At 41.3% G+C, this 25,159-nt stretch overlaps 1 protein-coding gene across 1 annotated transcript in view; it reads right to left on the bottom strand.

Annotated features, from left to right (window-relative positions):
- Positions 1-25,159, bottom strand: part of EGFR (epidermal growth factor receptor) — a 569,017-nt gene that overhangs the window by 154,425 nt on the left and 389,433 nt on the right. Inside the window, exons 5-7 of the mRNA XM_085631553.1 lie at positions 24,724-24,792; positions 17,072-17,190; positions 2,857-2,998 (exon numbers count right to left, since the gene is read on the bottom strand). Coding sequence (XP_085487679.1) covers positions 2,857-2,998; positions 17,072-17,190; positions 24,724-24,792 — 330 coding nt within the window. The remainder of the gene's footprint in view (positions 1-2,856; positions 2,999-17,071; positions 17,191-24,723; positions 24,793-25,159) is intronic.

The following is a 25,159-nucleotide window of genomic DNA, read 5'->3' as shown; positions in this document are numbered from 1 at the left end:
CAGTCCTAATCTAGGACAATCACTTTCAGTGGAGGACTCAAAATCAGAAAGTCCTTCATTAACCAGGTATCCAAAGATTATAGTGCCTCCAACTAACCATAGGGTTAACCGGGTATGGGACTGATTGCCCCAGTCAAGGAAAGAATTCCAACGATGAGTGCAAGATCTGCGAATGGGTTGATAATTTCATTGCCCAAAAGCCTTTCATGCTGTTCTCTATAGATGCTGTCTCGGGAGACCTACCCTTTTGATTCAGAGTCCAAGGAGATGAACTCATTGGAGGATCGTCTTGTGCAGTGCAATATTGCATGTCAGATGGACATATATCTAGAAGAGAAACCGAGTTCCTGGTGAAATACCTGAAAAGAAGAACCAAATGCTCCATAAGGGCCTCAGGATCAATGGAACAAATTCTGTCCTCTTATTTTTTACCACTACCTTTAGAATCATAGCAACGGGAGGAAAGACATATTTGAAACCCCGAGACAAGAAGAGTGACACACATTTCCCAAGTTAAATGGTCTAGAAAGCAGTGACCCACTGTAATAATGAAGCATCAATCAGGTAGCCAGGTAACGTAGAACAGGTTGTATATTTATTAGGCAGGTTACAGGATCAAATATGATGGTAGGATCTCAGGTAAATAAGGAATAAGGAAGATGCACACAACACAACAGGTTATAACACCCACCCTATTCTGTCTGAATTCATATAAGTCCATTATTGGTTGTCCACACCTCTGAGATGTGCCCCAGACTGCTATCGTCAAAAAGCACTAGTGAAGCAAACGGTTGACAAGACGAAGCCTACTGACTTTGCCATTTCTTGTTCTGTGTGGCGTGACAGCGCAGATGTCTACAAAATCTGTAAAAACATAAATAGAGTGGGCTTTGGCTGCATTCAGAGGAGTTTCGCTCTCTCACCTCGTGCTATTGGTGTTTGGTGTTTCACTCCATCTTTTAGCAAGTGCTCCCAGTGGCATGCTCGAAAGCCTTATTTTACACCAGGAAAGGACCCTCAAGCATCACACGTTTTGCTTCATTCGATTCTGTATCTTCTGCTGCATTCTTGCCACTTTTTTCAGCACTGTTAAAGCCAATAGGGCTGGCTTTAATGCGATAAACAGCATTTGTGCGTGCAAGAGACGTAAACAGTGTTTGTGAATGCCAGTATTTACATGAATCGCGCAGTAAAGGTGGATGTATTGGCATTTCTAGTGCTTGTTTTTCTTAATGTAATCTACTACAAGTCGTTGCACAGGATAGCATGTCAACTAAAACATATTGGGCATGATTCACAAAGGTTTTGCTATGTTTAAGAGTGACTTACTCCTGTAGAGTTCCTGACTTAATCCTGAATCGGAGGTGAATGCCACACGTGCAGAAGTACTATAAGAGTAAGTCACATCAACATTTTTTCGAATCAGCCACAAATTTTAGTTCAAATTAATTACAGGTGAGTTATTAAACAGATTAATGTTGAAGGTGTTCGCGGTGAGGCCGGGAGGTACTATTTCCACAAATTCTATTTGTTCACTATTCTCTCAAACATGGGATTGTACTTCTGTTTCTAAGAGACAGCTTCTCCGACAAAACTGCAAAACACAGTGGGCTGTTTCCTGCATCACTTGTACTTTCTGCAAAATAACGCAATACCTCAAATTCATATTGTTCGAAAGTGAGGTGAGGTTACTGATAAACATGCTTCAAAGTAGCACTTTAAATGGAAATATAGCAGTGCAGGTACTCACTATAAAGAAGCACTAATTTGTTCCTGAAAAGTGCAGGTACTCTCCCTCTCAAATTAAAAAAGTGCAGTTACTCAGTACAGGACTGTATCTGCTCTTCTAAAGCAATGCATTTAAAAATAAACGTTTCTATTCTGGGTTTGTTTATCACGTTCTTGTTTCTAAGACGGTTTGTCCCAAGGTGCTGAGCACTCACTGTGGACAGCTGTGTGCACCCCTGCCATCAGCACTTATTTCAAATGACCCTGGAATACTAAAGGGCTTTCCAGCACCAAGGATTACGGATACCGTGGGCGTGCAGGAATGCTGTGGTATTCAAGGTCATCTTCAGGGGCGTGGCTTGGCCAGTAAGGCTAGGCCCTTTGAGCTTCAGATTTTCCAAAAATCACGCTGACATATCTTGTTAACATACCTTATCTGAGAAGCAGGACATGAGAGGGGCTTAAGGGCTGTGAAAAGGGAGAGCAGTGAGGATTGTTAGTGGTACTTAAAACAAAATATTTTGTAAAATTACCTGCATTTTTAAGAACTTCAAGAAGTAGAGGAGAGAGTGTGTGTGTGCCAGTGTATTTTAGTTTGTGTGTGCATTTAAAAACCTCAGGTGAAATTCCACTAACACCTCTTCATACCTACTGAAAGCACCTGTTCCCAACTATTTACTACATAATACATTTATTAGGGGGGTGTAACACCCCAAAAACCCCACCTGAAACTAGTTATCTTGGGAATTACTGTGGGATTTTTTTCCACTCGTAATTCAATTCCCATGATAATTCCTCTTTATTTTCCATTTTCTGCCTGCACATTTTCCTATATGTTTTCAGGTGAATTGTCCAAAGTAGGAACATTTGGGTGTGCGGTTTTACTTTGTTATTTGTAATTCCAATTCAGCCAGTAATTTACATTACTTTACATTACATTAGAGATATTAGAATATCTCCACGACAAGATTTCTCCCTCGAAGAATGTATCTGTTTCTCCACGTATTGCAGAATTTTACGCTACCATCCAACTCTACATCAGGCCCTGCCCGACCAATCGCATACTCACAATCATGTTGCTTTGAGCACCGTTTTATCAGAAATATATGTGGATGGCCATTAACTTACGTGGACATTTTGTTAAACAAGTGGCTCCAAAACTATATTTTCCATCTGGGTTCACATCCATTTGATATGTATTAGGGTTATACAACTGCAGCGGTGGACAGTTCTCCTTACATGTTTTGCCGTCACGAAACCGGCGACAGGCCTGTAATTAAACATAGAATATCAACAAATGGAAATAGCATGTACTATTTAATTTATTCTTTTACAGTAATGCAAAAATACAATAGAATATTATTGGAAAAAAAATATATCTATATATATATATATATATATATATTACTGCAATTCCTTCTAAATCCTCAGGAGGAAAAACGAAGCCGTGTGTGCTCCTTCAAAATTCTTTATTCAGCCACTCTGCCAAACGCGTTTCGAGTGCAAAGCACTCTTGTTCACTGACAAGTAAAATCAAAGCGAGCGGCCATTTTAACATTATCTACCACGTGATTAAACAGAACTACAAATAAAGTGCATTAGAAAACAGACTTGTAGTTTTTTTGATTTCTTAAATAGGAAGGTGGCACGCGATAGTTGACAAAACTCGTATTTGTTGAAAATTCACTTAATAATGATCAAACATGTGTAAAATCAATATATGTACAATGAGAATCACTTATAAATATTTATAAATATTAAATATTATAAAATTCTTCTAAAATGCAGTTATTGCGAGTATTGCCCCAGTGGGCTCACGTAAGCACATTATTGTCAATTATCGCTGCTTTTCATTTCTGCCCCAGTGGGCCTACCACCGTCCTAGATTCAATCGCATTTCTACTACATGTCATGAATTATCATAAAACCTATTATCCAACATTTAAAACTAGTAATGATAAAATGACACATTTTCAGACTAAATGGGTGTACAAATCTTCTTCTATGTTCAGTCCATCAGGTTGTTTACAGTTTAGTTCAACAATATACCTTGACTCCAATTTTCTCAACGCTCTTTCACGGTTCCCTCCTCTTGTATTTTTTGGTACCGCATCAATTACAAAGTAAGATAAACCTTTGACATCTTTTTTATGAAATTTTTCAAAATGTCTGGCGGCAGGATATGTCCGATCGCCGTTCTTTATTGCCCTGAGATGTTGTAAAATTCTTTTATGTACCTCTAGGATTGTGCTGCCCACGTACTGCAGGCCACAAGGGCACTGGAGCACGTAGACAGCAAAATCCGTTTTGCAAGAGTATTTGCCTCTGATTTTCTTTGAATGTTTGCTGAAGCCTGGTTTGTACCTATCCGTATTTACGCCATGCGTACAGGCTTTGCATTTGGGGCATTTGATAAATCCCTTGCGTCTTGTAAGCCAAGTGGTTTTTTGTGGTGGCTTGCTTAGGGTATTTTTTACCAGGGCTTGTTTGAAAGACTTCACTTTGCGGAATGTAATTAGGGGTCTCCGTGTTACAGCCTTACCCAAAATTGGGTCATTTTTTATTAAATGCCAGTGTTTATTACAGATGTTCCTTAATTTGTCATGCTGAATGCTGTAGGTCGTTATAAATCTACACTCCTTATTTATTTCTTTTCCATCTTTTTGCTTAGCTTTCTTGTTGCTAAACAAAATCTCTTCTCTTTTCTTTACATTGGCTCTGCGTATTGCATCTTCAACCCAACTGTTAGGATACCCCCTATCTTTAAACCTTTTTTCTAAGGTTTTCATTTCTTTTTTTAGTTCTTTCTCACTGCTACAGTTTCGTCTGGTTCTTAAGCATTCCCCATAGGGGATGCTCCTTTTTAAGTTTACCGGGTGGAAGCTTGTAGCATGTAGGATTGTATTACTGAATGTGGGTTTCCTGTAAAGCTTGGTTTGAATTTTACCATCTTCTATAAACACTGTTACATCCAAAAAGTTAACACTAGTCTGACTAATTTCACTTGTAAAACTCAAATTGAGGTCATTTGTTTGGAGCTTGTTAATGAAGGATCTTGCTTGATTTTCAGTACCCTTCCACACTACAAATAAATCATCGATATATCTGCTCCAATGCATGATGTTCTCTTCCCACTCTTTGTTATATTATTCCCTGACCACCTGCTCCTCCCACCAGCCCATATGCAAATTCGCATAGCTGGGGGCGAAGCAGGTGCCCATTGCCGTGCCACAGGTCTGTTGGAAGAGTTCCTCATTGAAGAGAAAATAATTACTATTCAAGCACTTGTCAACCATACTAAGAATCATTTGAGTATGCGACCACAAAGTTATAGGTCGCGTGCTCAAAAAGTGCCTGATAGCCATCAAGCCGTCTTTGTGGCGAATACTGGTATACAGTGTTGCCACATCAATGGTTATAAGCAAATATTCGTCTTCCCAGGGTATATCATAGATCCCTCTCAAAAAATCTCCGGTATCCTGAATGTAGGAAGGTAAAGATTGCGCCAAAGGGTTAAGAAAAGTATCAACATATTTAGATGTATTCTCTAGTGAGCTCCCTATGGCTGAGATGATCGGACGCCCTGGGGGGTCTACAATATTTTTGTGAATTTTTGGGATTAAATAAAAAACTGGTGTAATTGGATGTTCAATTAAAAGAAATTTGTATTCATCATGGTTTAGTAGACCTTGTTCAAACCAAATTTTCAACTTATTGTTGTAGCTGTTGTTACTCTCTACTAAATCTCTTTCTACTACTTTTGTATAACACTTTTTGTTGTTAAGTTGTTTGTAGGCTTCTATTAAATACTTTTGTTTATCCCAGAGGACTATATTGCCCCCCTTATCTGCATTTCTCACAATACAGTTGTCATTTTCTGACAATTTTTTAATTAGAGCCTCATATTTTTTGTAATTTGCAGTGTTATATTTATTAATCCCACCACTTGTGCTCATTTGTGTACTTAGTTTTTTCAATTCATTTACCACAATGTCACAGAAAACATCTATCCCATCTCTGGCCATCATGGGGACAAAGCGAGAAGCTGGTCTGAATTTTGTCGGCGCTTCTTGAGTGATGGAAATATTTTCTTCCTGTGCAGTCTTCTCAGCTCTTCCATTGATTGTTTCTACATTTTCCATATCCATGTCTTTAAGTTCCAACATTAGGTCAAAATCTCCCACCTGTAATCCTTCTCTTTGGGAAATATCTGTGTTGATACAGATTGGTTTCTGCGTTGGATTAGACAAAAAATGTTTCCTCAATTTTAGTAGTCTGATGAATTTATATAAATCAATTCGAGTCTGAACATAGTCTAGATTCGTTTCTGGGCAGAATGACAGTCCCAGCTTTAATATGTCTTCTTCTTGATTGGTGAGAGTCACATTAGCTAAATTAACAATTGTTACTTCACTTGCTTCGATTAGTCCCAATTGTTCTTCTTCTTTTCTTGTCCCTGTTGCCCTCTTCCTGCGAGCTGCCCCCTTCCTCCTCTTCGTCCTCTGCCTCTTCCTCTTGGTGGTCTTGATGATTGTATTTGTGGCCTTGGTCGCAGATTGAACCTGCGTTCTTCTCGTAAAAAATCAAATTCGTCAATTACTGTTGGTGTTTGGCCTTGTACTAGTTGTTCTTCATCTTGATCTGTATCCACCTCAGAACTTTGTATACTACTTTGCTCTGAATGAGGCTCTTGCATTGCGTTACTAGCCTTGCCCATCTTGTTTCTCCTGATGCTGTCAAACTTTTTTGCAAAAGTATAAATCTGGCCTCTGTCGTAATCTTGTTTGTCTCTCATAAATTTTTGAGCCTTCCTCTCCTTTATGGATATTTCTAGTTTCTTTATCCTCTCCTTCATCGTTGTTTTAAATTCTTTTATCTGCTCTTGATCTTCCTCTTTGCTCAGAATTTCCGACAGTGTCTCAATTTCAGCCAGGATTTTTTTACATATATATATATATACACACACACACACACACTCCATGGCAGTTAACGTACTTTTTGCACAAAACACATGTCAAAGGTCAAATTCGAGTTTGAATACTGAGCACTTTACCACAGTACAGCAAACATAGCATGAGAAAACACTTTTTACTAGCTCACAGATTGCATGAATTACTTTACACAGTGAAGCAACTCTCACAATGCTCAAGATATCCCTTGAGTGTGAATTTACCTTTGGGCACAAGTTTAATCACTTGCATCCTGGTTTTTCGTAAATACATTTCTTAAAACAAATAGACATGTAAAAACGCTTTGCATAAACATATGCAGATGCACTGACTATGGGGGTCATTACGATGGCAGAAGGCGCGGCACCGCCAGCTGTGTGGTGGCTGGCCCTCCGCCATCGTACGTGGATTCCCCGCCCACCAAAGTAGGATGGCGGGGGGAATACTCAGTGCAGCGTGGCGGTCGCAAAGACCGCCCACCACTGTTCCGTAAGGTGGTCCTTTTCTGGCTGCCTTGCGGAACCAAAACATAGGGAATCCTTGCGGCGGTCTCGTGCAGGCACCGCCGTAGAATTACAATATCCCTTTCCACCAGGCATTTCGCAGCAGTCATCCCGCCATGAAAAGACAGGCAGAAATGGATTTGGGGGCCCGTTGCGGGCCCCCCTTGTGTTGCGGGGAGGCAGTGGTGCAGTGGGGCGGTACCTATGTTACCCCCCTGCATTTCCCCGCACTGAGTGGCAGACACTGCACGGTGTCTGCCACGTAGTGCAGGTAAAGGCACTACATGCATTTTTAATATTGCGGAGGGTGCTGCAGCCAGCAGCAGCTGCCGCAATGGTAAACATGCAAAATGCGACCGCATCGTAATTTCACGTGCAGGACGGCCACCATACAGGCACCATCGGAATGAACCCCTATGATATCCTTTTTATAGCCATGATTGGTAGGCGGGGAGGGGCAACATGACTCTTCGAGGCTTCTCCTCTTATGAGTCTTGGCCCCTTCCCTCCTCAGTGATAAGAAATAGCCTAGAACACTCTGCTTAGCTGCACATTTACGATTTATGCCATAGCAGGGAAAATAAATGTTGCCCAATTAAAGGTTATTTAGAACAACTCTTCTGATAAACCTACATTCACACGTTTATCTCTAGAACGTAGAAGTCAAATTAAAGTTTATTAACAGAGAACAGCAATCTTGACACAAAAGCACTGTTTACTGCCTCATAGATTACTTGTAACAATTAACTCCTAATAGTCACGAAGTCTCTTTACTGTGCTTTTCCCTCACTGGACAAATGTATCCCCTTGCATCCATGGTTGAATACCTTTTATTAAAACAAGTACACATGAAGAAATGGTGTGATGGCCACGCCTCCGTGTAGCCACAGGTGACCGCTGCTCCGTTCACCCGCCCATCGGAATGGCGGAATCGGCGTTTTGCTGTTCGCACTAAGGAAGGAGGAGAGCCGCAAGAAATCTTGCCGCCTATGCTGCCTATGCTGCTGCCTGTGCCGAAGGTTGGGAGGATAGCGGAGTCCAGAAGGAGGAAAGAATGGAACGGTTCGGTGCGGAGGAGTCCGGTGAGCGAGCCGATATGCTGATGATCTGAATTAGGAGACTGAATTGGGAGACGCCGCGGACATCGAGCCTCTCAGGTGTCTCAACTTCCGCATTTACGCCGCGGGCATCGTGGAGGCGACGAGACTGGTATCTGGTGACTCTGGAGAGTGAAGGAAATGGTTAGAAGTGGAGAAATCCAGTATCCGGCATCTCGGTAAGCAGGTGAACAAGCTGGGAGGCACCGTGCTCGCTTGCCTGTGAACTGTACAAGGGGAAGGATTCTGAGCAACTTTATCCCCCGTCTTGACTTTCCTCACCTCCTATTACCTTAAAAAGCCCCCCCCGACGGTATGCCATGCTGAAGCAACGTAGGTGTACCGGGGGTGAGACTGTTCCAAAATAAATGTGAATACCTGCTTTGAACTCCCCAGAGGAATTCCAGAAGGTGGGGTGGACGGAAATTTCGCTGCCTATGCTGCTGCCTGCGCTTAGTGTTGGGAGGATAGCGGAGACTGGTGTTTAGAGGAGGAGGAAAGAAAAATACGGCCCGGCGTGGAGGAGTCCGGTGCCAAGAGGAGGAGGAGGGAAGGAAGAAAAAAGGAAAAAAAGGGGGAAAAGCAGCAGAGGAATCTTTTTTCTTTTTTTTTTTTCTTCTTTTGATGAAAGGGAGAGGGAAAGGTCAAAGAAGAACAGAGGGCTGAGAAGATCTGAGGTAATTAATCACAAAGATAAAAGAGGGGAGCTTAAGATATGGGAAAACCACTGAAACAAGGAGGCACGGCCACAAAACTAGACACAGCAGCACGGTCTAAAACTAAAACTCGCCGAGCCTTGGCTAAAGAAAGTACACGACTAGCCACCAAAGGAATCAGAGAAATTAATATTAACACTCAAGGGCTTGACAGCACTCTGGAAAGCTCAGAAGAAGAACAATCTCCTGTCATATCTCCGGAAACCGAGGTGACAGGGATCGATACAGATAATATGGTTTCAGACTGCCCAAGGGCTAACTCGAGTGGGGCCAAACAGTTTCCATTATTTTTCAAAAAAACTATCCCCCCATCACCCTTGATAGAGTCAATCCTAGATTTATCTATAACCGGGCCAGTCGAATCAGTACCTCTCCCAGCAGTCCAAGGTTCCCCAAACGCAGAAAGAACTCAAATCAATAAGGATACTGTCCATCAAGTCATCCCAGAAGCCGCAAAGGATCAAGATCATAGCCAGGCTAGCTATCAAAATCATGAATTTAATACATCACCGGCAGTAGGAGATCTTCTAGAGCAGGAGTCAGTATTACAGAACGTAACCCTGCCTAACCCCCCGCGAGAAGCCATAACCGGGGGGACAACTATTATCACAGCTGAAAGGCAGAGCTATCCCGATCAGACGGATCAGACTATTGATACTACTAGTACCCATCAATTGGATGTCAGGGACATGCTGAATTTAATATTAGATGAAGTTCGCGAAATTAAAAGGACCCAGAAACTGGAAATTGCGGCTTTACATGCACGTCTGGGGAAGATCGAGGAGGTAATGTCTGGATTCCCTGTCAAACTTCAGGAGGCTGAAGCTCGGATCTCAGTGCTGGAGGACCAAGTCAATATGGTCTTGTGTGAGGTGAAGGAAGCGACAAAAAAGAGGAAACACTTGGAAAATAGACTGGAGGACATTGAGGGCCATTCACGAAGATCAAACCTAAGAATAGTGGGGGTTCCGGAAGGCATCGAAAATTCACAGACGCTACAATGGGTTAATACATTCATTAAACAGACTGTGCTTCCAGAATTTGAAGGGGACCTCACAATCACCAGGGCCCATCGGGTCCCTGCACATCCTTTTCTGAACTCTACCATGCCACGAACAATCCTGCTGAATTTTGCTGATTATCGAATCAAGGAGAACATTTTGATGAAAGCTACTCAGCAGAGACAGTTTTCTATTAACGCAACCTCAAAATGTCGTATATTTGCAGACATGACTGCCTTAGCAGCACGAAGAAGGAAGGAATTTGTAAAACTCCTCCAGTTATTTAAATCTCATGGAGCCCAAGCCTCAATAGCTCAGCAATCCAAACTTAGAGTGCTAGTAAAGGGCACATTTTTTATTTTTTCAGATCTGGAGGAGGCTCAGGCGTTATTAAAGGAAATTTCGCAGGGTTAACAATTTGAAGAAGAACATTTCGCTATAAAGGAAAGTAGGGAAGGGGTTGAAATAGGCATAAATCTGTTTTCTTTGTTTTTTTGTTTTTTGTTTTTGAGGTTTTGGTGGGGGGGTCATAGGGGTAGAAGGGTCACCCGGGTGTAATACCATGATACCCATGAATAAAGAAGGGAAGGGTGAAATGTGGTTGGCGTGGTTGGGGTATCCACATTCTAAGGGGTGGAAGGGAGGGTGGGGAGGGAGGGGGGCCCGTGGTCAGATTATCGCCTATACGGCAGCCCAGGCTAAAGCAAGATCGTTCAAAATAGCTCAACTTCAGGCCGCAGTCGAGAAAGAACATTCTTCGGGATCGGAAATGTCCCAACGAATTCGAACAGGCAAAAACCATCTTGCGGGATTTTTTCGTCTTAGAAGAGATCTGTAGTTCCAAAATGTATCAGCAAAAGGTCTATGAAGAAAACCAGTTAATAGGTAAATTGTTAGCAAATGCAACAAGGAAAAAACAGGAGTCAGCATTCATTTTAAAGATACAAGACCCTCAGACCGGTCGAGATGAAGTTGACAGGGAAAGGATCTCACAGATTTTTGTTAAACACTACCACAGTATTTACTCAACGGAGTATTTAACAGGCGACGATATGATTTTTAATTATTTTTCCAACGTCGCAATTCCTAAACTTTCTGAGAGTCGGTTTTCCCAACTAGAATCAGAGATTGAAACAGCAGAAATATCAACTTCTGTAAAAGAAACAGCCGGGGGAAAAGCATGTTGGCCAGATGGATTTCCCATCGAATTTTATAAACTATTCTTAAAAGAACTGCTGACCCCTCTGAAACTATTATTTAATAACATTAAAGAGGGAGGTCACATATCGGCAACATTTAAGGAGGCGACAATCGTGTCATTCGTGAAGAAAGACAAGAACCCCGAAAACATTAATTCCTACCGGCCCATAAGTCTTTTAAATTCGGACTATAAAATTTTAATGAAAATATGGGCCAATCGTTTTACATTTGCGGCTCAAGAGGTGATTAATAGCGACCAGACCGGATTCATAGCCGGTAGATCCATGGCAGCCAACACCGAATTCCTAATACAAGCATTAGACTATTTCAATATCAACTTGGTTCCGGCATGTATTGTTATGGTAGACGCGGAAAAAGCTTTCGACTTAGTCAATTTGTTTTTTACCCTAAGACAATTTGGATTCCCAGCCCAGATTGTTGACATGTTACGCAACATTTATCAAGACGCCTCGGCCCAGGTTTTTATTAACATGAAAACAGCCGGCTCGATAAAAATTAATAGAGGGACCAGGCAGGGATGCCCTCTTTCACCGTTGCTATTTACTTTTTTTATTGAACCCTTAGCAATCAAGATTAGAAACAATGCTGCTATTCGATCTCCGGTTTTACGAATGTCCAAAATAAAATTGTTTGCCGACGACATTATTTTATATCTGATGCCCGATAAAGAAAATATAGAGAGTGTGTTAAGAGAATTTAGAGAATTTGAACAAATTGGTGGTTATAAAATAAATTCTAATAAAACAGAAATACTTGCTTTAAATACTGATCTAAATTATCTTCCATCGGACTTAAGAACACAAACAGCCAATAAAGATCCGATTAGGTATTTAGGAATTTACATTAACTCTCATTACCACCAGCTGTTTGAATTAAATTAGATCAGGATGAAAGATAAAATCAAAAAGCTTTTTGATCAGTGGCTTTTATTACCACTCTCAATTGTGGGCAGGGTATCTCTTATCCAAATGACAACACTTACGTTGCTCATATTTTTATTTAGTAATATCCCTATAAAAATAAAGCTCTCCTTTTTTAAAGAAATAGAGACGATGTTCAGAAGTTTCATATGGGGGAAAAAAATGTCTAGGGTTAAATTGCCAATAGTACAACTATCTACCTCACAGGGCGGTTTGGCCCTACCAGTTGTGAAAATATATTATGAGGCCGCCTTTTTAGATATAGTGGCGGGACTGATGGGTTCGACATTTAAGCGAGACAGCTTCTTTTTGGATAAAATGTTACAGGAAAATGGCTCCAACTTACAAGTGTTCCTAAAGACTTCCAAATATCCCAAAAAAACCCGATATAAGACCTTAAGGGAATATTATTTTAGACTTCAGTGTTTTTTTAAAAAAACAGACTCCTCCGGCATGCAATTTCTGAGTTTGAGGGAATGTTTCGATCTTGGGCTCCAATTGAACAAAAATCATTTAATTAAATGGGAAAAGTGTGGGCTAAAAGAATTAAGACACTTTTTTATTCTGAATCGAATGATTTCGTGGCAAGAGGTGATGACTAGAGCAAACAGCCCGAATAGACCTACTTTTTCTGAATATATACAAATCGTATATGTCATAAGGAAAATGCATGGCATTTTTAATTCTCCTTCCGAACTAGCGGTAGCCCTATACGGGGCCAAAATAATGGGCATAGGGAATTGGTATAGGCTGCTACTTCAACAGAATCAAACGCCATTGGTTGAAAGCCACCTAAGAAAAATAGACCACGTGACACAATGCAGTCTTCTATGTAAAGACTGGGAAACGATTTGTCATTTAGGCAATAAAGCATTACGAGCGGCTAACTTTAAAAGGATGGCCTTTCTATCACGTTGGTTAGCCTATTTGACTCCGGAGGCCTTGGGGAAAAGATACCCGGAAGTTGAAAATAAGTGTTTTAGATGTCTTGCTAATGGTCAGGGAGGCTGGCACCATACTTTCTTCTCTTGCCCGAAACTAGAATTATTCTGGAATACAGTTTTTGTGGATTTGGGAAGGGCAATTGTGAAGAGTATACAGCCAGAGGCCGAATTGGCTTTGTTTGGCATCGTTAAAAATAGAACGATATCCAGTAGGGCTGAAGAGACCTTTATATTTATTTCTTGTATGGTTGCCCGTTCCTTAATTCTACAGAATTGGAAGTCCACCGATGCTCCCTCTCACTTGAAGTGGTGGATGAAAATGAGAAGAACCTGTAATTTTGAAAGAGCATATGCAAGCCGGGTGGGTGCCATTAAGAAATTTGAGAAAAACTGGAAGTATTTTAGAGATTTGGAAAAAGATAAAGGCAATTTCCTTTATCTTTTTCCAAATCTCTTGTTCAATTTAACAATGTCTTTGTCATGTTGTTAATAATTGTAGTAGTTTTTACAATCAAATGTTTTTCTTTGCGATTTTTGCACTTCTTCAACAGAATCTATTAATATTTCTGTGGCATTTTTAGGAGTAAAGTATAGGAAATTGAATTGTATCTTGTGGTAAATTATAGTAGTCTCTGTAGATTGATGTACTAGTACTTTTTTCTAAATAATCTATACTTGAAAAGCACTAGCACTTTCCTTTATGTAATCGCTGCTACAACGATAGATATCATATCTTTTCCTATAGCACTTACTGCTGTTGTTTGGTATATTGAGTCCCTTCCCAAACATGGTTGAGATCTTTGATTATTACTTTTTAGTAACACAAAGGAAGGAAGGAAGGAACATGGTTGGGAAGGCTATTCAATATGTTATAAATGGACGCACTAGCATTTTTTTTAAAAAAAAATTTCAAATGACTATACTTGAGAAGCACTAGCACTTTTCTTTATGCAATTGCTGCTTACTAATTACGGATATTATATCTTTCCCTATAGTACTTTATTGTTGCTGTTTAGTATATTATGTCCCTTCTTCAACATGGATGAGATTTCTGATTATTACTTTTAGTAACATAAAGGAAGGAACTTAGATGGGGAGGCTATCTAATACTTTTTAGAGGTATCAACAATTGTATTTTTGTATTTATAACACCTTGTCAATATAAATTGTATTCTGTATATGGATGCTATGTCGTTGCTCTGCTCTGCTCTGCTCAATAAAAAAAAAGAAAAAAGAAAAAGAAATGGTGTGAAATAAACTGTATATGCAGATGGTCCGAATATTAAATGATATTTTTAATCATTGGTGATGGGGGGGGGGGTGCATTATTGTGTCTTCACTTCTCATGGGTTATGTCCCCCCCAGACTCAAAATGTTAATAAATGGCACATCACACTGTGCACATCTGCATTATAAATAGCACATGACACTTTGCACATCTGCATCATATATACTATGTGTGTTTTTGTGTGTGATCGCGCACGCAGCAGTGGAAACATTTATAGAAGGAAAATGTGTAGTTTACGGGATTATTGGAAATTCCGCTTCACTGATTACAGCTGTCCAACTCCTCCTAAAACTGAGCGTTCTGTATCAACCTCTTCAAAGTCAACTTTTTCTAAAGGAATCCCCTAAATATTCCAGCAGGGTAAACCTGTTTCAGACATGTACAACTATTGCACATGTAAAGTCATTAGACACTGACAGCCAATGGCACTCTATCAGTTTTGACACATTCATGGATAAAATAATGCATATATATACTGTACGCACGCCATTAGCTGAAGGCAAAAATGAGCAGAGTGTGTATGTCCAGATTTCTTACACTTTAGCACAGGTGCTTGCAGCATGCAGAATAGTGCTATGAGATGAGAAGCAGGGCAAACGACTTCAACCAATTATCTTGTGCAAACAGATTTTTGAGCCGAAAGAACAGGGCGTAAGCTATATTAGAACATTGGAATGTTGAAATCTCAATGGAAGACAAGGGAGCAGCAGCTGCCAATAAGACCTGGTGCAAACCCGCTGCCCTCAAGCATTACAATGTCCTAATACACTGCCTCTGCCTTAAACATTCAGAGCAGCAGCTGTGAAACAAAGGCTTAGGAACCACCAGGAGCCTTTAATGGCTGGTATAGCCCACTATTGCTCACGGTGCGTACCGTAAAGCCCCAACTTGTTTGTGGAAAGTGGACCTAATGGTTCAGCAACAGTCCAAACACCCAAATGATTTCATACAAAGTCAGATCAACTGAAGGCATGCTAAGTAGTGGAACCTGGCTTTGCTTAGAATCCTAGTACCGAGTTATAAAAAAGGCAAAATGTAAATCGGGTGATATTTCGGACCCAATATGTGTAATTTCTACAAAATTTGGCACATGTTTTGCCTTTGAGGGTGTGCCTTGATGACAAAACTAATGTACATCACAGCTCACTCAGCTTTTGTACTGTTGGGCAATGCTAAATCGTGTTTAGCATAAGCGCATAAAAAAAGATTAATTAGCGTAAGCATGACCAATGACAATGTTTGTTGTTCGCACAACCCTGCAGACTTTCTTGCAGCTTTTCAATGCAAAAATCTTGATAAAACTGGGTCTTTTTCTGAAGAACTGGTTGCCAACGGCTTCAGTACCCCATATTAGCTGTTTGTTTGCCTCCAAATAGGCCATAGCACTGCAGTCTCAATGGCAACATTTTTTAATCATATCATCTTTAATATGTGCCTTTTACCATCTTGTTTCTTTTCTAATACCCTCCCCCCTGCTCTAACTTCACCTTTATTTAATCAGACACTCGCTCTTTCGCTCAGTTGAGTCTCGGTCACCAACGCTACGCAGACCGCTCCGAAGATGGCAGGTGTCCACATGAACGACCATGCCCATTCCCAAATTTCTGTTCTGCGCCCATGCTTATGCGCCACATATATTTGACATGTTATGAGCTGCCACATTGTATTAAAACACTTTTGATACAATCATCCAAGGTATAGCAACAAACACACAAGACTGCAACTACACTCAACATTAAAACACTCCCCAGACAGGCCACGTGACAGTCACGTGGTCTTCAGTCTTAGCACAACCACAGAGTATCGTGCTCACCACCCGTAAATGTGCTCACGTCTATTTTGTACCATGGCCTTTTTGTAACAAATTAGAGGATTCTCCTCTGCCAGTGGTTGTCTACTTTAGCATATTATTTACGTGTGGGTCGGGGTTATTATATTCCAGTTTGATTCTAGTAAGAGTAAGATATTACACTTTTCAAATATACATTATGAGTGTACACTCCCTGATGTCATTGTATTAGTGATGCCGAGGTGCCATAACTTTTATAATCAAAATTCAGATTTTTGTCACTCTTTTTATTGTTCAATAAATGTCATCAGAAATAAAATGCTCAATTGCTATTTCTAATCGCAGATATGTAAGAAACAGATACAAAGCTCAAATGTTCAAAATATTGTGATATAACATAAAGTCAATGATTTGCAAGAAGGGATTGATTGATCAAGACACTTGGCCTTATTTATATTTTGGCGGGCGGGATACTCTGTCACAAACATGGCAGAGAGCCCATCTGCAGTATTGCAAGTGCATTATATATAGCCTGTGACGTTTATAATCACACTATTTCTATGATGTAAATCACTGAACACAGCCAGTTATGATCTTAGAATTAAGGGAGATCTGGAAGAGAGAGCATGTTGAATGATGAAACCAAACTGGTGCATGTACCTAATTTCATCATGTGTCCTGGAGTGGCAGGAGCTTTGCGGTGGGAGTGGCTAAGGCCTGGAATATGCTTTTTTTGGACATTAAAATCATGCCCAATCTTCAAGCTTTACTTAAGGCTTTAAAAACTTGGCTTAATATTTCCTACAGTGTGGAGCATCTTTCTTCTTTTTGTAGGCATTCAGCTAGTGCCATGATGCCCTTTTGGTAATCGAGCGCTTTATAAAAAATAATAACATAACATAACATGCATCTTACCAGGCAGTCGCTTTCTCGAGGTCCTGTGCAGCCGGATGCACAGTGGCTGTGACAGCAGTCATCTGGCATGCTTCCTCTGCAGCGCCCGGAACACTGCGGGGCGCAGATCAACTTGGTAACTGGAGGAAAGCAAGAACAAAGAGTGAGCCACCTCATACAGACTGAGAAGTACTGAGGCCTGTTGAACATTGAGGGATTTGTGGAATCAGGCAGGTCCCTACTGTTTGCCCAGAAGACAGGGACAACATGGAGAACAATATTCGTGAGCTGATCAGGAAAGATCCATTGGCATATTGAAAGCTCCTGTCTTTAAATACAAAACTCACCTATGGCTCTTAGGTAGTTTGTCTTAGCTAACAAGGGAGGTAGGTATCCAGGGATCCCTGCATAATTGATGGGTGTCATGTGGGCTGGGTGATTTTTTTTTTTTTTAGTCTGCAGTACAGGTTTGCGAATCACAGCACAGATCCTCAAATGAACACACTTTGTATCTGCGTACACCTGGCACAAAAGGCGAGCTTGACAAGGTAATGCCGTAGTTGTCCAGCATTCGCTACAAAAGTACATTTCAAGTGATGTCAGTTTGGGTGGTACACACATGTATGATTATCATCTAGAAATCCTCTTATTTCTCTAGTTCTAGTGTTGTTTTGGTCTAGTTTTGCTCCCCCGTCAAAATATAAAGAAGGCAGATGCGTTGCCATGGTCCAGTCTCAGTGGTATGAGCACCTATAGGATCTTTTACATCAGCAAGGGAGAAGCAATTAGGAGCAGCAGAAAAGCCACATAGCAAGAAGAAGATTTTTGGCAGTTTGAGGTAGGAAGGAAGGAAGGAAGGTAGGAAGAAAAGCTATGGGCTTAAGATAATGGAATATGGAGACCCATGGAAGCGCACAACCATAAAATGGACCAAAGAGCTCGGGATCCTCTGAGGAGAATAACTTCTGTTTTGTCTCTGTTCAACTTGTGTGTTTTTATCTCACAATCAAACACGGATGTGTCTAAGGAAGTTGTGAAAGGCTGCTTGCAGATACACTACCCACTTTTCTGTCATGTCAATCAAAGGTTTATAACAAGTGGCTGTCTGCGGAAGTGAGCAGCTCGATGTGATCTCAAGTGAAAATTATGCTGAGTATCGCATTACATATTAGAATTTTCATCATCCCTGTGGGTACATTATTTGTGCCCACATAAATTATCTTTTCATGGTAAGGAGTAAATAGTCAACCTTTTGGCGAATGTCCACCACACGACATGATCATTTTTCATGGAGCTAACTCTCCGAACCGTGGTGATAGATCCGCTGCTGTCAATGGGACACCACAACCGCCAATGTCCTTGTTGCATTTAGCATGCATCATCGTGGACCTAATAGAAGTGTCTCTACTGGCAAGACCTCCAGGATGCAAACAAAATCCAAAATTTGGTGATCCAACCGCCGGAGGTACCCACCTCAAAAGAATGGTCCTTTGCACCTTGCAAAAAATGAATGATACGAAGCTGTCAGGAGGATGTCTGTTTTGGCTTCCCTCAATCTTTATATTAGATCAAGATGTCCCTACTGCCTGCCTAAAGCAGGAAGGTTGTGACCTGATTGGCTCTTATGTACAGTGACTGGGTGAAATGAATCATTTTCCTGGACCCGGGGGGCTCTGCTGCAGGAGAACACAATGCAGACACCCTTGGAGAACTTTGTAACAACCCAGTTACAGCACGTCTAGCACAGCAGCCATCTTGGCCTCCCCAGTGCTATAAAACAGTCCACCTCCTAACTGTTAGAGCTCAGTATTGCAAACTTATCATCTGGACCAGAACAACGGCTGTGAAGGTATGAGTCTGCTCCACAAACTGTGGCTCCTTCCTTTTACTGCATTGCTGATGTCTGCTGCACTAACAGTCTGCATCAGTGCAATAGACAGGCAGGAGTACTGCTGTGCACCAGTCATACTGCTGTGCTGTGTAGTCTTACAACCAAATCTGATTTTGAAGTGCTGTGCTGCATTTTGGAAAAGTTTATTTGCATATATGGGTACATGCTCACTTTGGAGGGATGCTAGCAGATAGGCATCAGCGACACTGCGTACTTGTAAGGGTTTTGTGATAATTGTTGAGAGGGAAAGTCCCCTGCTTGGTATACAGGCATGTACCCCTGCCTTAAGTGACCCAACTGCATGTGAAACTGATATCCTGACGGTTTACAGGCCCAGCTAACAGGCTTACCTAGTGAGTGTGTTTGCTGAGCCCTAGTCTATCCATGGTAATGCCAAGGTTCCTGTGACCTGGAAGGGCTTTAAACCTTGGCTTGAAGCAGTGGTAGCAGCAGACTCATTTTGGTGAATTGATAATCCTGAACAGACCTTTGTTCTGTATCACAGAAGAGTGAGGTCCATCGACCCCATTCTCAAAAAGTTGCACTTCAGTGAGGTACCCAGACGATTATATTGAAATGTAGTGCGCATGTTGAGTGCTTGGGTGCATTGTGCATGTGTGGCCCATACATGATAGCGAGGCTCTGTGTGCAATGTATGTTTGCCTTGACCAGTGGGATCCGTTTTGAATAGCCTCTGGTTTAGCATGGCACAGGATTAAGGATGGATACAGTTCACCCAGACAGTGTCACTGTATTGCTTACATTCCTGTGGCTTGAGGGTCGAGAACCAGACAGTGAAGTATATAGTGCTCTTCTCTAATGTGCTCTTCCTGGGGATTCTTGGAACTGGCATTACCTGAATATTGTGCAAAGAAGATGAACAACAGTACTGTGAGGGGAGCGAGTCTGAAGTGCTTTCTGGGTTCTCTGCTGTCCTGAAGATTTTACACACACAGGGCCCGCTGGTATGGCATGCAGGTTGAGCAACAGACAGAAGCCTGGCAGCTGATAAGGGTGGGAGGAGAGTGAAGTGTCTTCTTGGCATGGGTGAAGGTATGTAGCAACATCCCTTCGACCTAATGGGTGGAGTGCCCTGAGAGAAAGAGGGCAGCACGCCAGATTGGTACACTGTAGAGCATTGACGATCCAAGTGGACTGAAAGTGGTGAAAATAATTTCCAGTGCAGGGGCTGGGTGGTGGAGAGGAAACCCAACAAAGAGTAGTAATTGCAGGAAGAAAGGTGGGTCGTGCAAGGGAACAAGGGTATTAACATGAAAGGGAAGCCAGCTTTTACGGTGAGAAGATTGACCTGCCCTGATGTGTCTTCAAACTTTGTTTGCAGCAACTGCAACAACAACAAGGTAACATTTGGGATGCTTGAATTAATCTCAGCCACTGGCAATCACTCGGAGCCACGTTACAGTCCATAGTTTTGCGTCCATCACGCCAATTCAGACAAAGGCCCACCTTATACAAATCAGTAAAGACCCTGCTCCTCTTGGGATTAGTATGTCCCAAACTACCAACTCAGGCTCCCTCCAGAAGTGACCACAGCCACCCCAAACTGGCTTTACCCCACTCTGGGCTTGATAGTATGGTGTAGCTTGATTTGTATGGTATAGTGAGATCGAGACCCACATCTGTGCACTTAGGGAGGCAACTGTAACAGCAGCAATGTGATAGATTAATTTCAGCCACTTGAAATTGCTCAGGATGCATGTCAGTCCATCGTTGTTCACCCACTATTCCACTTTACAGAAAGACCCACCATATCTGTAATCAATACTGACCCTGCTTCCTATAGGAACAGTCCATCCCAAAGTGTCTGATTTGCATATAGCTAGGTCTAATCTAAGGTGGCATAGTGAGCAAAATTTTAAAAAAAGGCTTTGATGCGGCCAGAGTAACTATCAGTTAACATTTCACCCATCACTGTTTTGTTTACTTCAGTGCGACACCATAGGTGGGGTGGGTCCTGTTCTCACTATACTACTGGGGCATAGCTGCATCTGACTGACGGGCACTATTCGGGGCTTTCTTATGTTCTATTTCAGAGAGGGCCTGGCTTTGTAGTATAGGCTGGGCTTTTCTCACTGGAGCAAAACCAGGGCTGATTTGCTTATAGTTGGGTCTAAGCTCAGGTGGCATGGTGAGAAAATAATGATGCACTGGGATGCGACCCAATGACTGAGACTGGTTCAAGCATTCCACTCAGCACAGTTTTGTTTAATTCTGTGCAACACACATGGTGGGATGGGTATGCCCAGACATGGGCCACATGCTCACTGTGCCACTGGGGCCAAGAAGCACCTGACTGACCAGCCCCAATTGTGGCAAAACTGGTGTTAGGTTGCTTGATTTCAGGTTCAGATAGGGTATTGCTTGGCAGTTCGGACTGGACTGTTCCTATCTAAGCAGGAACAAGGCTGGTTTGCATACAGCTGGGTCTAATCTGAGATGGCACAGTGATCAAAATAATGATGGGACTGTGATGTGGCATGACCAATTACCAGTGGCTGAGATTAGTTCAAGAATTTCACCCATCCCTTTTTTTTTTACTTAGGTTTTTTGCATGCAAACTATACTACTGTGGTAGGAATTATATAGAGGGAGGTATATGGAGGTAAACAGACTAGTTTGAAGTGCTTTCCTTTACGGAGTAGATGAACAAACCACCTAATTTGGAGTATCGATCCTCCTAAAAATTCTCAAGACCCTAAATGTGGGTAGGTTTGATTATTTTGTCTAGTCTAATTTATATCATTGTGCAGCCAGTGCTGTTCTTGCTCTATCAATTCTTTGAAGAGATCACAGTGCACTGATTATTGTTGTGTGTCCTAAACTCATCAGTAAGTTCTTAACTTGTCCATTACGCCCCAGCAGTTCTGTGTTTTTGCTGTTACTTTCTCTATCTTTTTTCATAGGCTAAACATACGTTGACATGAAAGGTTGGCCTCTTATGAATCACACAGCATTATTTAAAATATTTCTTAACTGCAGTGTGATATTTGACCTTTTGTAATGAGTAAGCAAGGAACTTTGCAGATAATGCCCTGTTTCATTGAAGGCATAGGTCTTTATTTAAAGTTTGGTAGACAGAATAGTGCCTCTTGAGATGATGGAGGACATTACCTCTACCATCCTGAGGGTACTCTGCCTGCCAGATTTGGAGGTGATGACCAGCCCTGCAGTCATCTCAGTAGATTGAAAGGAACTACCATCACGACTGTTCCTTTCAGTGTACTTAAAGTTTGGTGTGTGGCTATCATTGGTTTTGATGGCTGTACAAAAAAAAATACTGACATTATTTTGTCTTACAAAAATAAACTCCCAAAGTGTTAATTTGTGTTTTGAAAAACAAAAAAATAATGAACCACATGCCCTGAGAGTTTTCTCCAAGGGTGTGGGGGTCATAGTTGTTTTTTTCCTTCCCTCACTGCCAAGTTTTTTCTGGCAGTGACGGACTGGTAAAAAAAAGAATGACACTGTCAGTGCTAAATTAGGCAGATGATATAATGTCTTTGCTCCAATGGCCCCTACGCCGTCGGGCCATCAGAGGAGGTATTCCATCAACGGAGCCAACAGGGGCTTTGTCGTCAGAATACTTATCTCTAAATAATGCAGTCAGACAGAGAAGTTGGCGGACAGGGTACTAGAGGAGACTGTGGTGCAGGGGAACTAATTACTGTTATCTGTCTAACTGGAGGGATGAAAATATATTGGGACCAATTGTGCCGCTTGTGCTAAATGCTCTAAGTTTGTATTTTAATAAACTGTTTCCGCTGGAACCAATACTAAAGAACTGTCAGAAACCAGTAACGTAGGGTGGCTACTACCTTGAATACCACAAAGCTTTGTTTTTTATCAACACCAGGAAAACTATAATTGTGTAGTTTTATAAGATGGCCAAGAGAGCTTTTAATTGCTGCAAAAACTGCCCATGGTGAATTATGAGACTATAGCATCACTTCATGAAACCCTTGTTGTATTCAATCTATCAGCAGAGCGCACTGGATCAGTGAAATGTTCAAAACCATTAGTAACCTTAGAAAAATAGTTGAGGAAAGTCCTCACCCTCTCCATTGAACCTTTTCTACTTCCTGTTCCATGGAGAGAGTCCGAACTTCCCTCTAGGTAGCAAATGGAGATTTTTGGTCCAACTCAATTTGGTTTAGTAAGAATTTGAACCCTGCATAATTGACTCCGAAATCAAATCACTGTTGTAGAAATCCCCCGATATGACCTCTCCATCATCCCTGAGTCAGAAATACATGGTTAGGCAGGTCCTGCACCCTAGGCCTGAGGCTACTGATTGACAGATCACAGGTGGGGTGGCATGTAACCAGAGAGACAAACACACAAACAGGAAAAACTCAGATTAGTCCCATAGACAGGCAGCGACACCACAATGGTCCTGGCATATGGCCAGAGGGGCTTGCATTCCCAAAACACCATAAAGTTAGATGCCACATGAAGTTAGGAACACTCAGCCAATAAGGACACAGCGCACACTCAAACGCAGTGATCACGGACTCCCCATGCCAGACATCTGGACATGTTACCCACTCGCCCTCATTGTGCTCATGCACAATCGAGACCCACCTGCATTTGTAATCAGGTGGGAGAAATGTATGGCTTCATGACAAGGCCCACATTCCACTCCCGAAATAGGATCCGTGAATTGTTTTATGATGCTTCAAGAAATTAATAAAAAGACATCCAAAATGGTTGTATTTGAGTTAATCTTCAGACCTGTTTCTGTATGCTGCATTCCCGGACATAGTGTTTGACTAAACCAACTGTTCCGGTTTTGCCAAATGCCTCTTATCTTTGCTTTTTCAAGGTAAATTCATATTCAAGCAACACGAGGTCAATATATTGTGAACCTAAAAACAAATCTTCCACTCACTGAATGAAATTATTAGCTCAGGAAAATAAGAGGAATAAAATATCAGTTTGCATTCTACTAGCTAAGTACAACTGATTCTGTCATTTTGAGATGCCAAACGAACATATCTAATGTCTAGGGTCTTTGGTTGAAATATACAGATATTATTTGAGCATCTGTCCTTCAAAATTAAATATGTGAACATGTCAATAGCTTTTCATAGATTCACAAGTAAACCATATCATTGGAATTGAGTCACAAAATGTGGGTGAGGAGTATGCCATTTTTAAAGAGTTGGCATGGTGGGCACAAAATAATGGATTGGGATCCGCCTCGAGCGATTGTTAGTGGCTGAGATTAATCCAAGTATTCCATTCATCACTTTCTTGTTTTCCATTTGACGCTCTAAGTGTGCTGGGTATGCTCAGATGTGGGTTCTGGGCTCCCTGTACCACAGGAACCAAGCTCTACCTGGCTGAAGAGCCCTAACTAGGGTGAAATTGGTTTTAGGTTGCCTGTGTTCTGGTTCAGGGAGGACCTGGCCTGCCAGTTGGGGCTGGACAGGTCCCATTAGGAACAGGGTCAAGACCGATTTGCATATGGCCCAGTCCAAAGTGAGGTGGCATGGTGGGTGAAAAATGATGGATTGGGATGTGTCCCGAGTGATTGCCAGTGGCTGAGAGTAATTCAAGCAGTCCATTCGTCACTTTGTTGTTTTTACATTTTCGAACAGATCAGTAGTATCCTATTTTTGCCCTATTAATAGCAGGCTTATTACAACAATAATATGAACTTCATTGCATGGACATTGGAAGATCATAGCGAATGTGAATAGAAATGGCATACAGGTGGAAAAACTGTTGTACTACTATTAATAATCATCTTTAAACTTACAACGTTGACAATTTTCAGGACCTGGTCCCCAGCAAGATCCTCGATTGCAACTTAAATCACATTTTGGACCTACAGTTGAGACATAATAAAAGATGAAACATCAAATAGGCTGAAAATAACATATTATTAAATCATATAGACATTTCAATTTTAAAGACTGATTTAAAAACTAGATAACATTTCTGTTATTTACATATAACGTGATTACCATTTTAGATAAACAAACAGCAATTGACAGCTTTCACTTGATGAGAAGCACGTGTAACTTTTTATAGTTTGACTCCAGGACTACATCCATTTAATTTATCCTCAACATTCTGCATATGCTGCTGCATTTGAGGAGGTTTAACTGACTAAAGTATTTGGTAAAGTTTGCTGCCACTAATTATATAAAGTAAAATAGAATACTGCTTAGCCTTGTTTGCCATTTCAATTA

This window comes from Triturus cristatus, chromosome 10 (genome assembly GCF_964204655.1).
Source record: "Triturus cristatus chromosome 10, aTriCri1.1, whole genome shotgun sequence".
In the NCBI taxonomy this organism is placed as follows: domain Eukaryota; kingdom Metazoa; phylum Chordata; class Amphibia; order Caudata; family Salamandridae; genus Triturus; species Triturus cristatus.
This window is presented reverse-complemented; position numbering and strand designations above follow the sequence as displayed.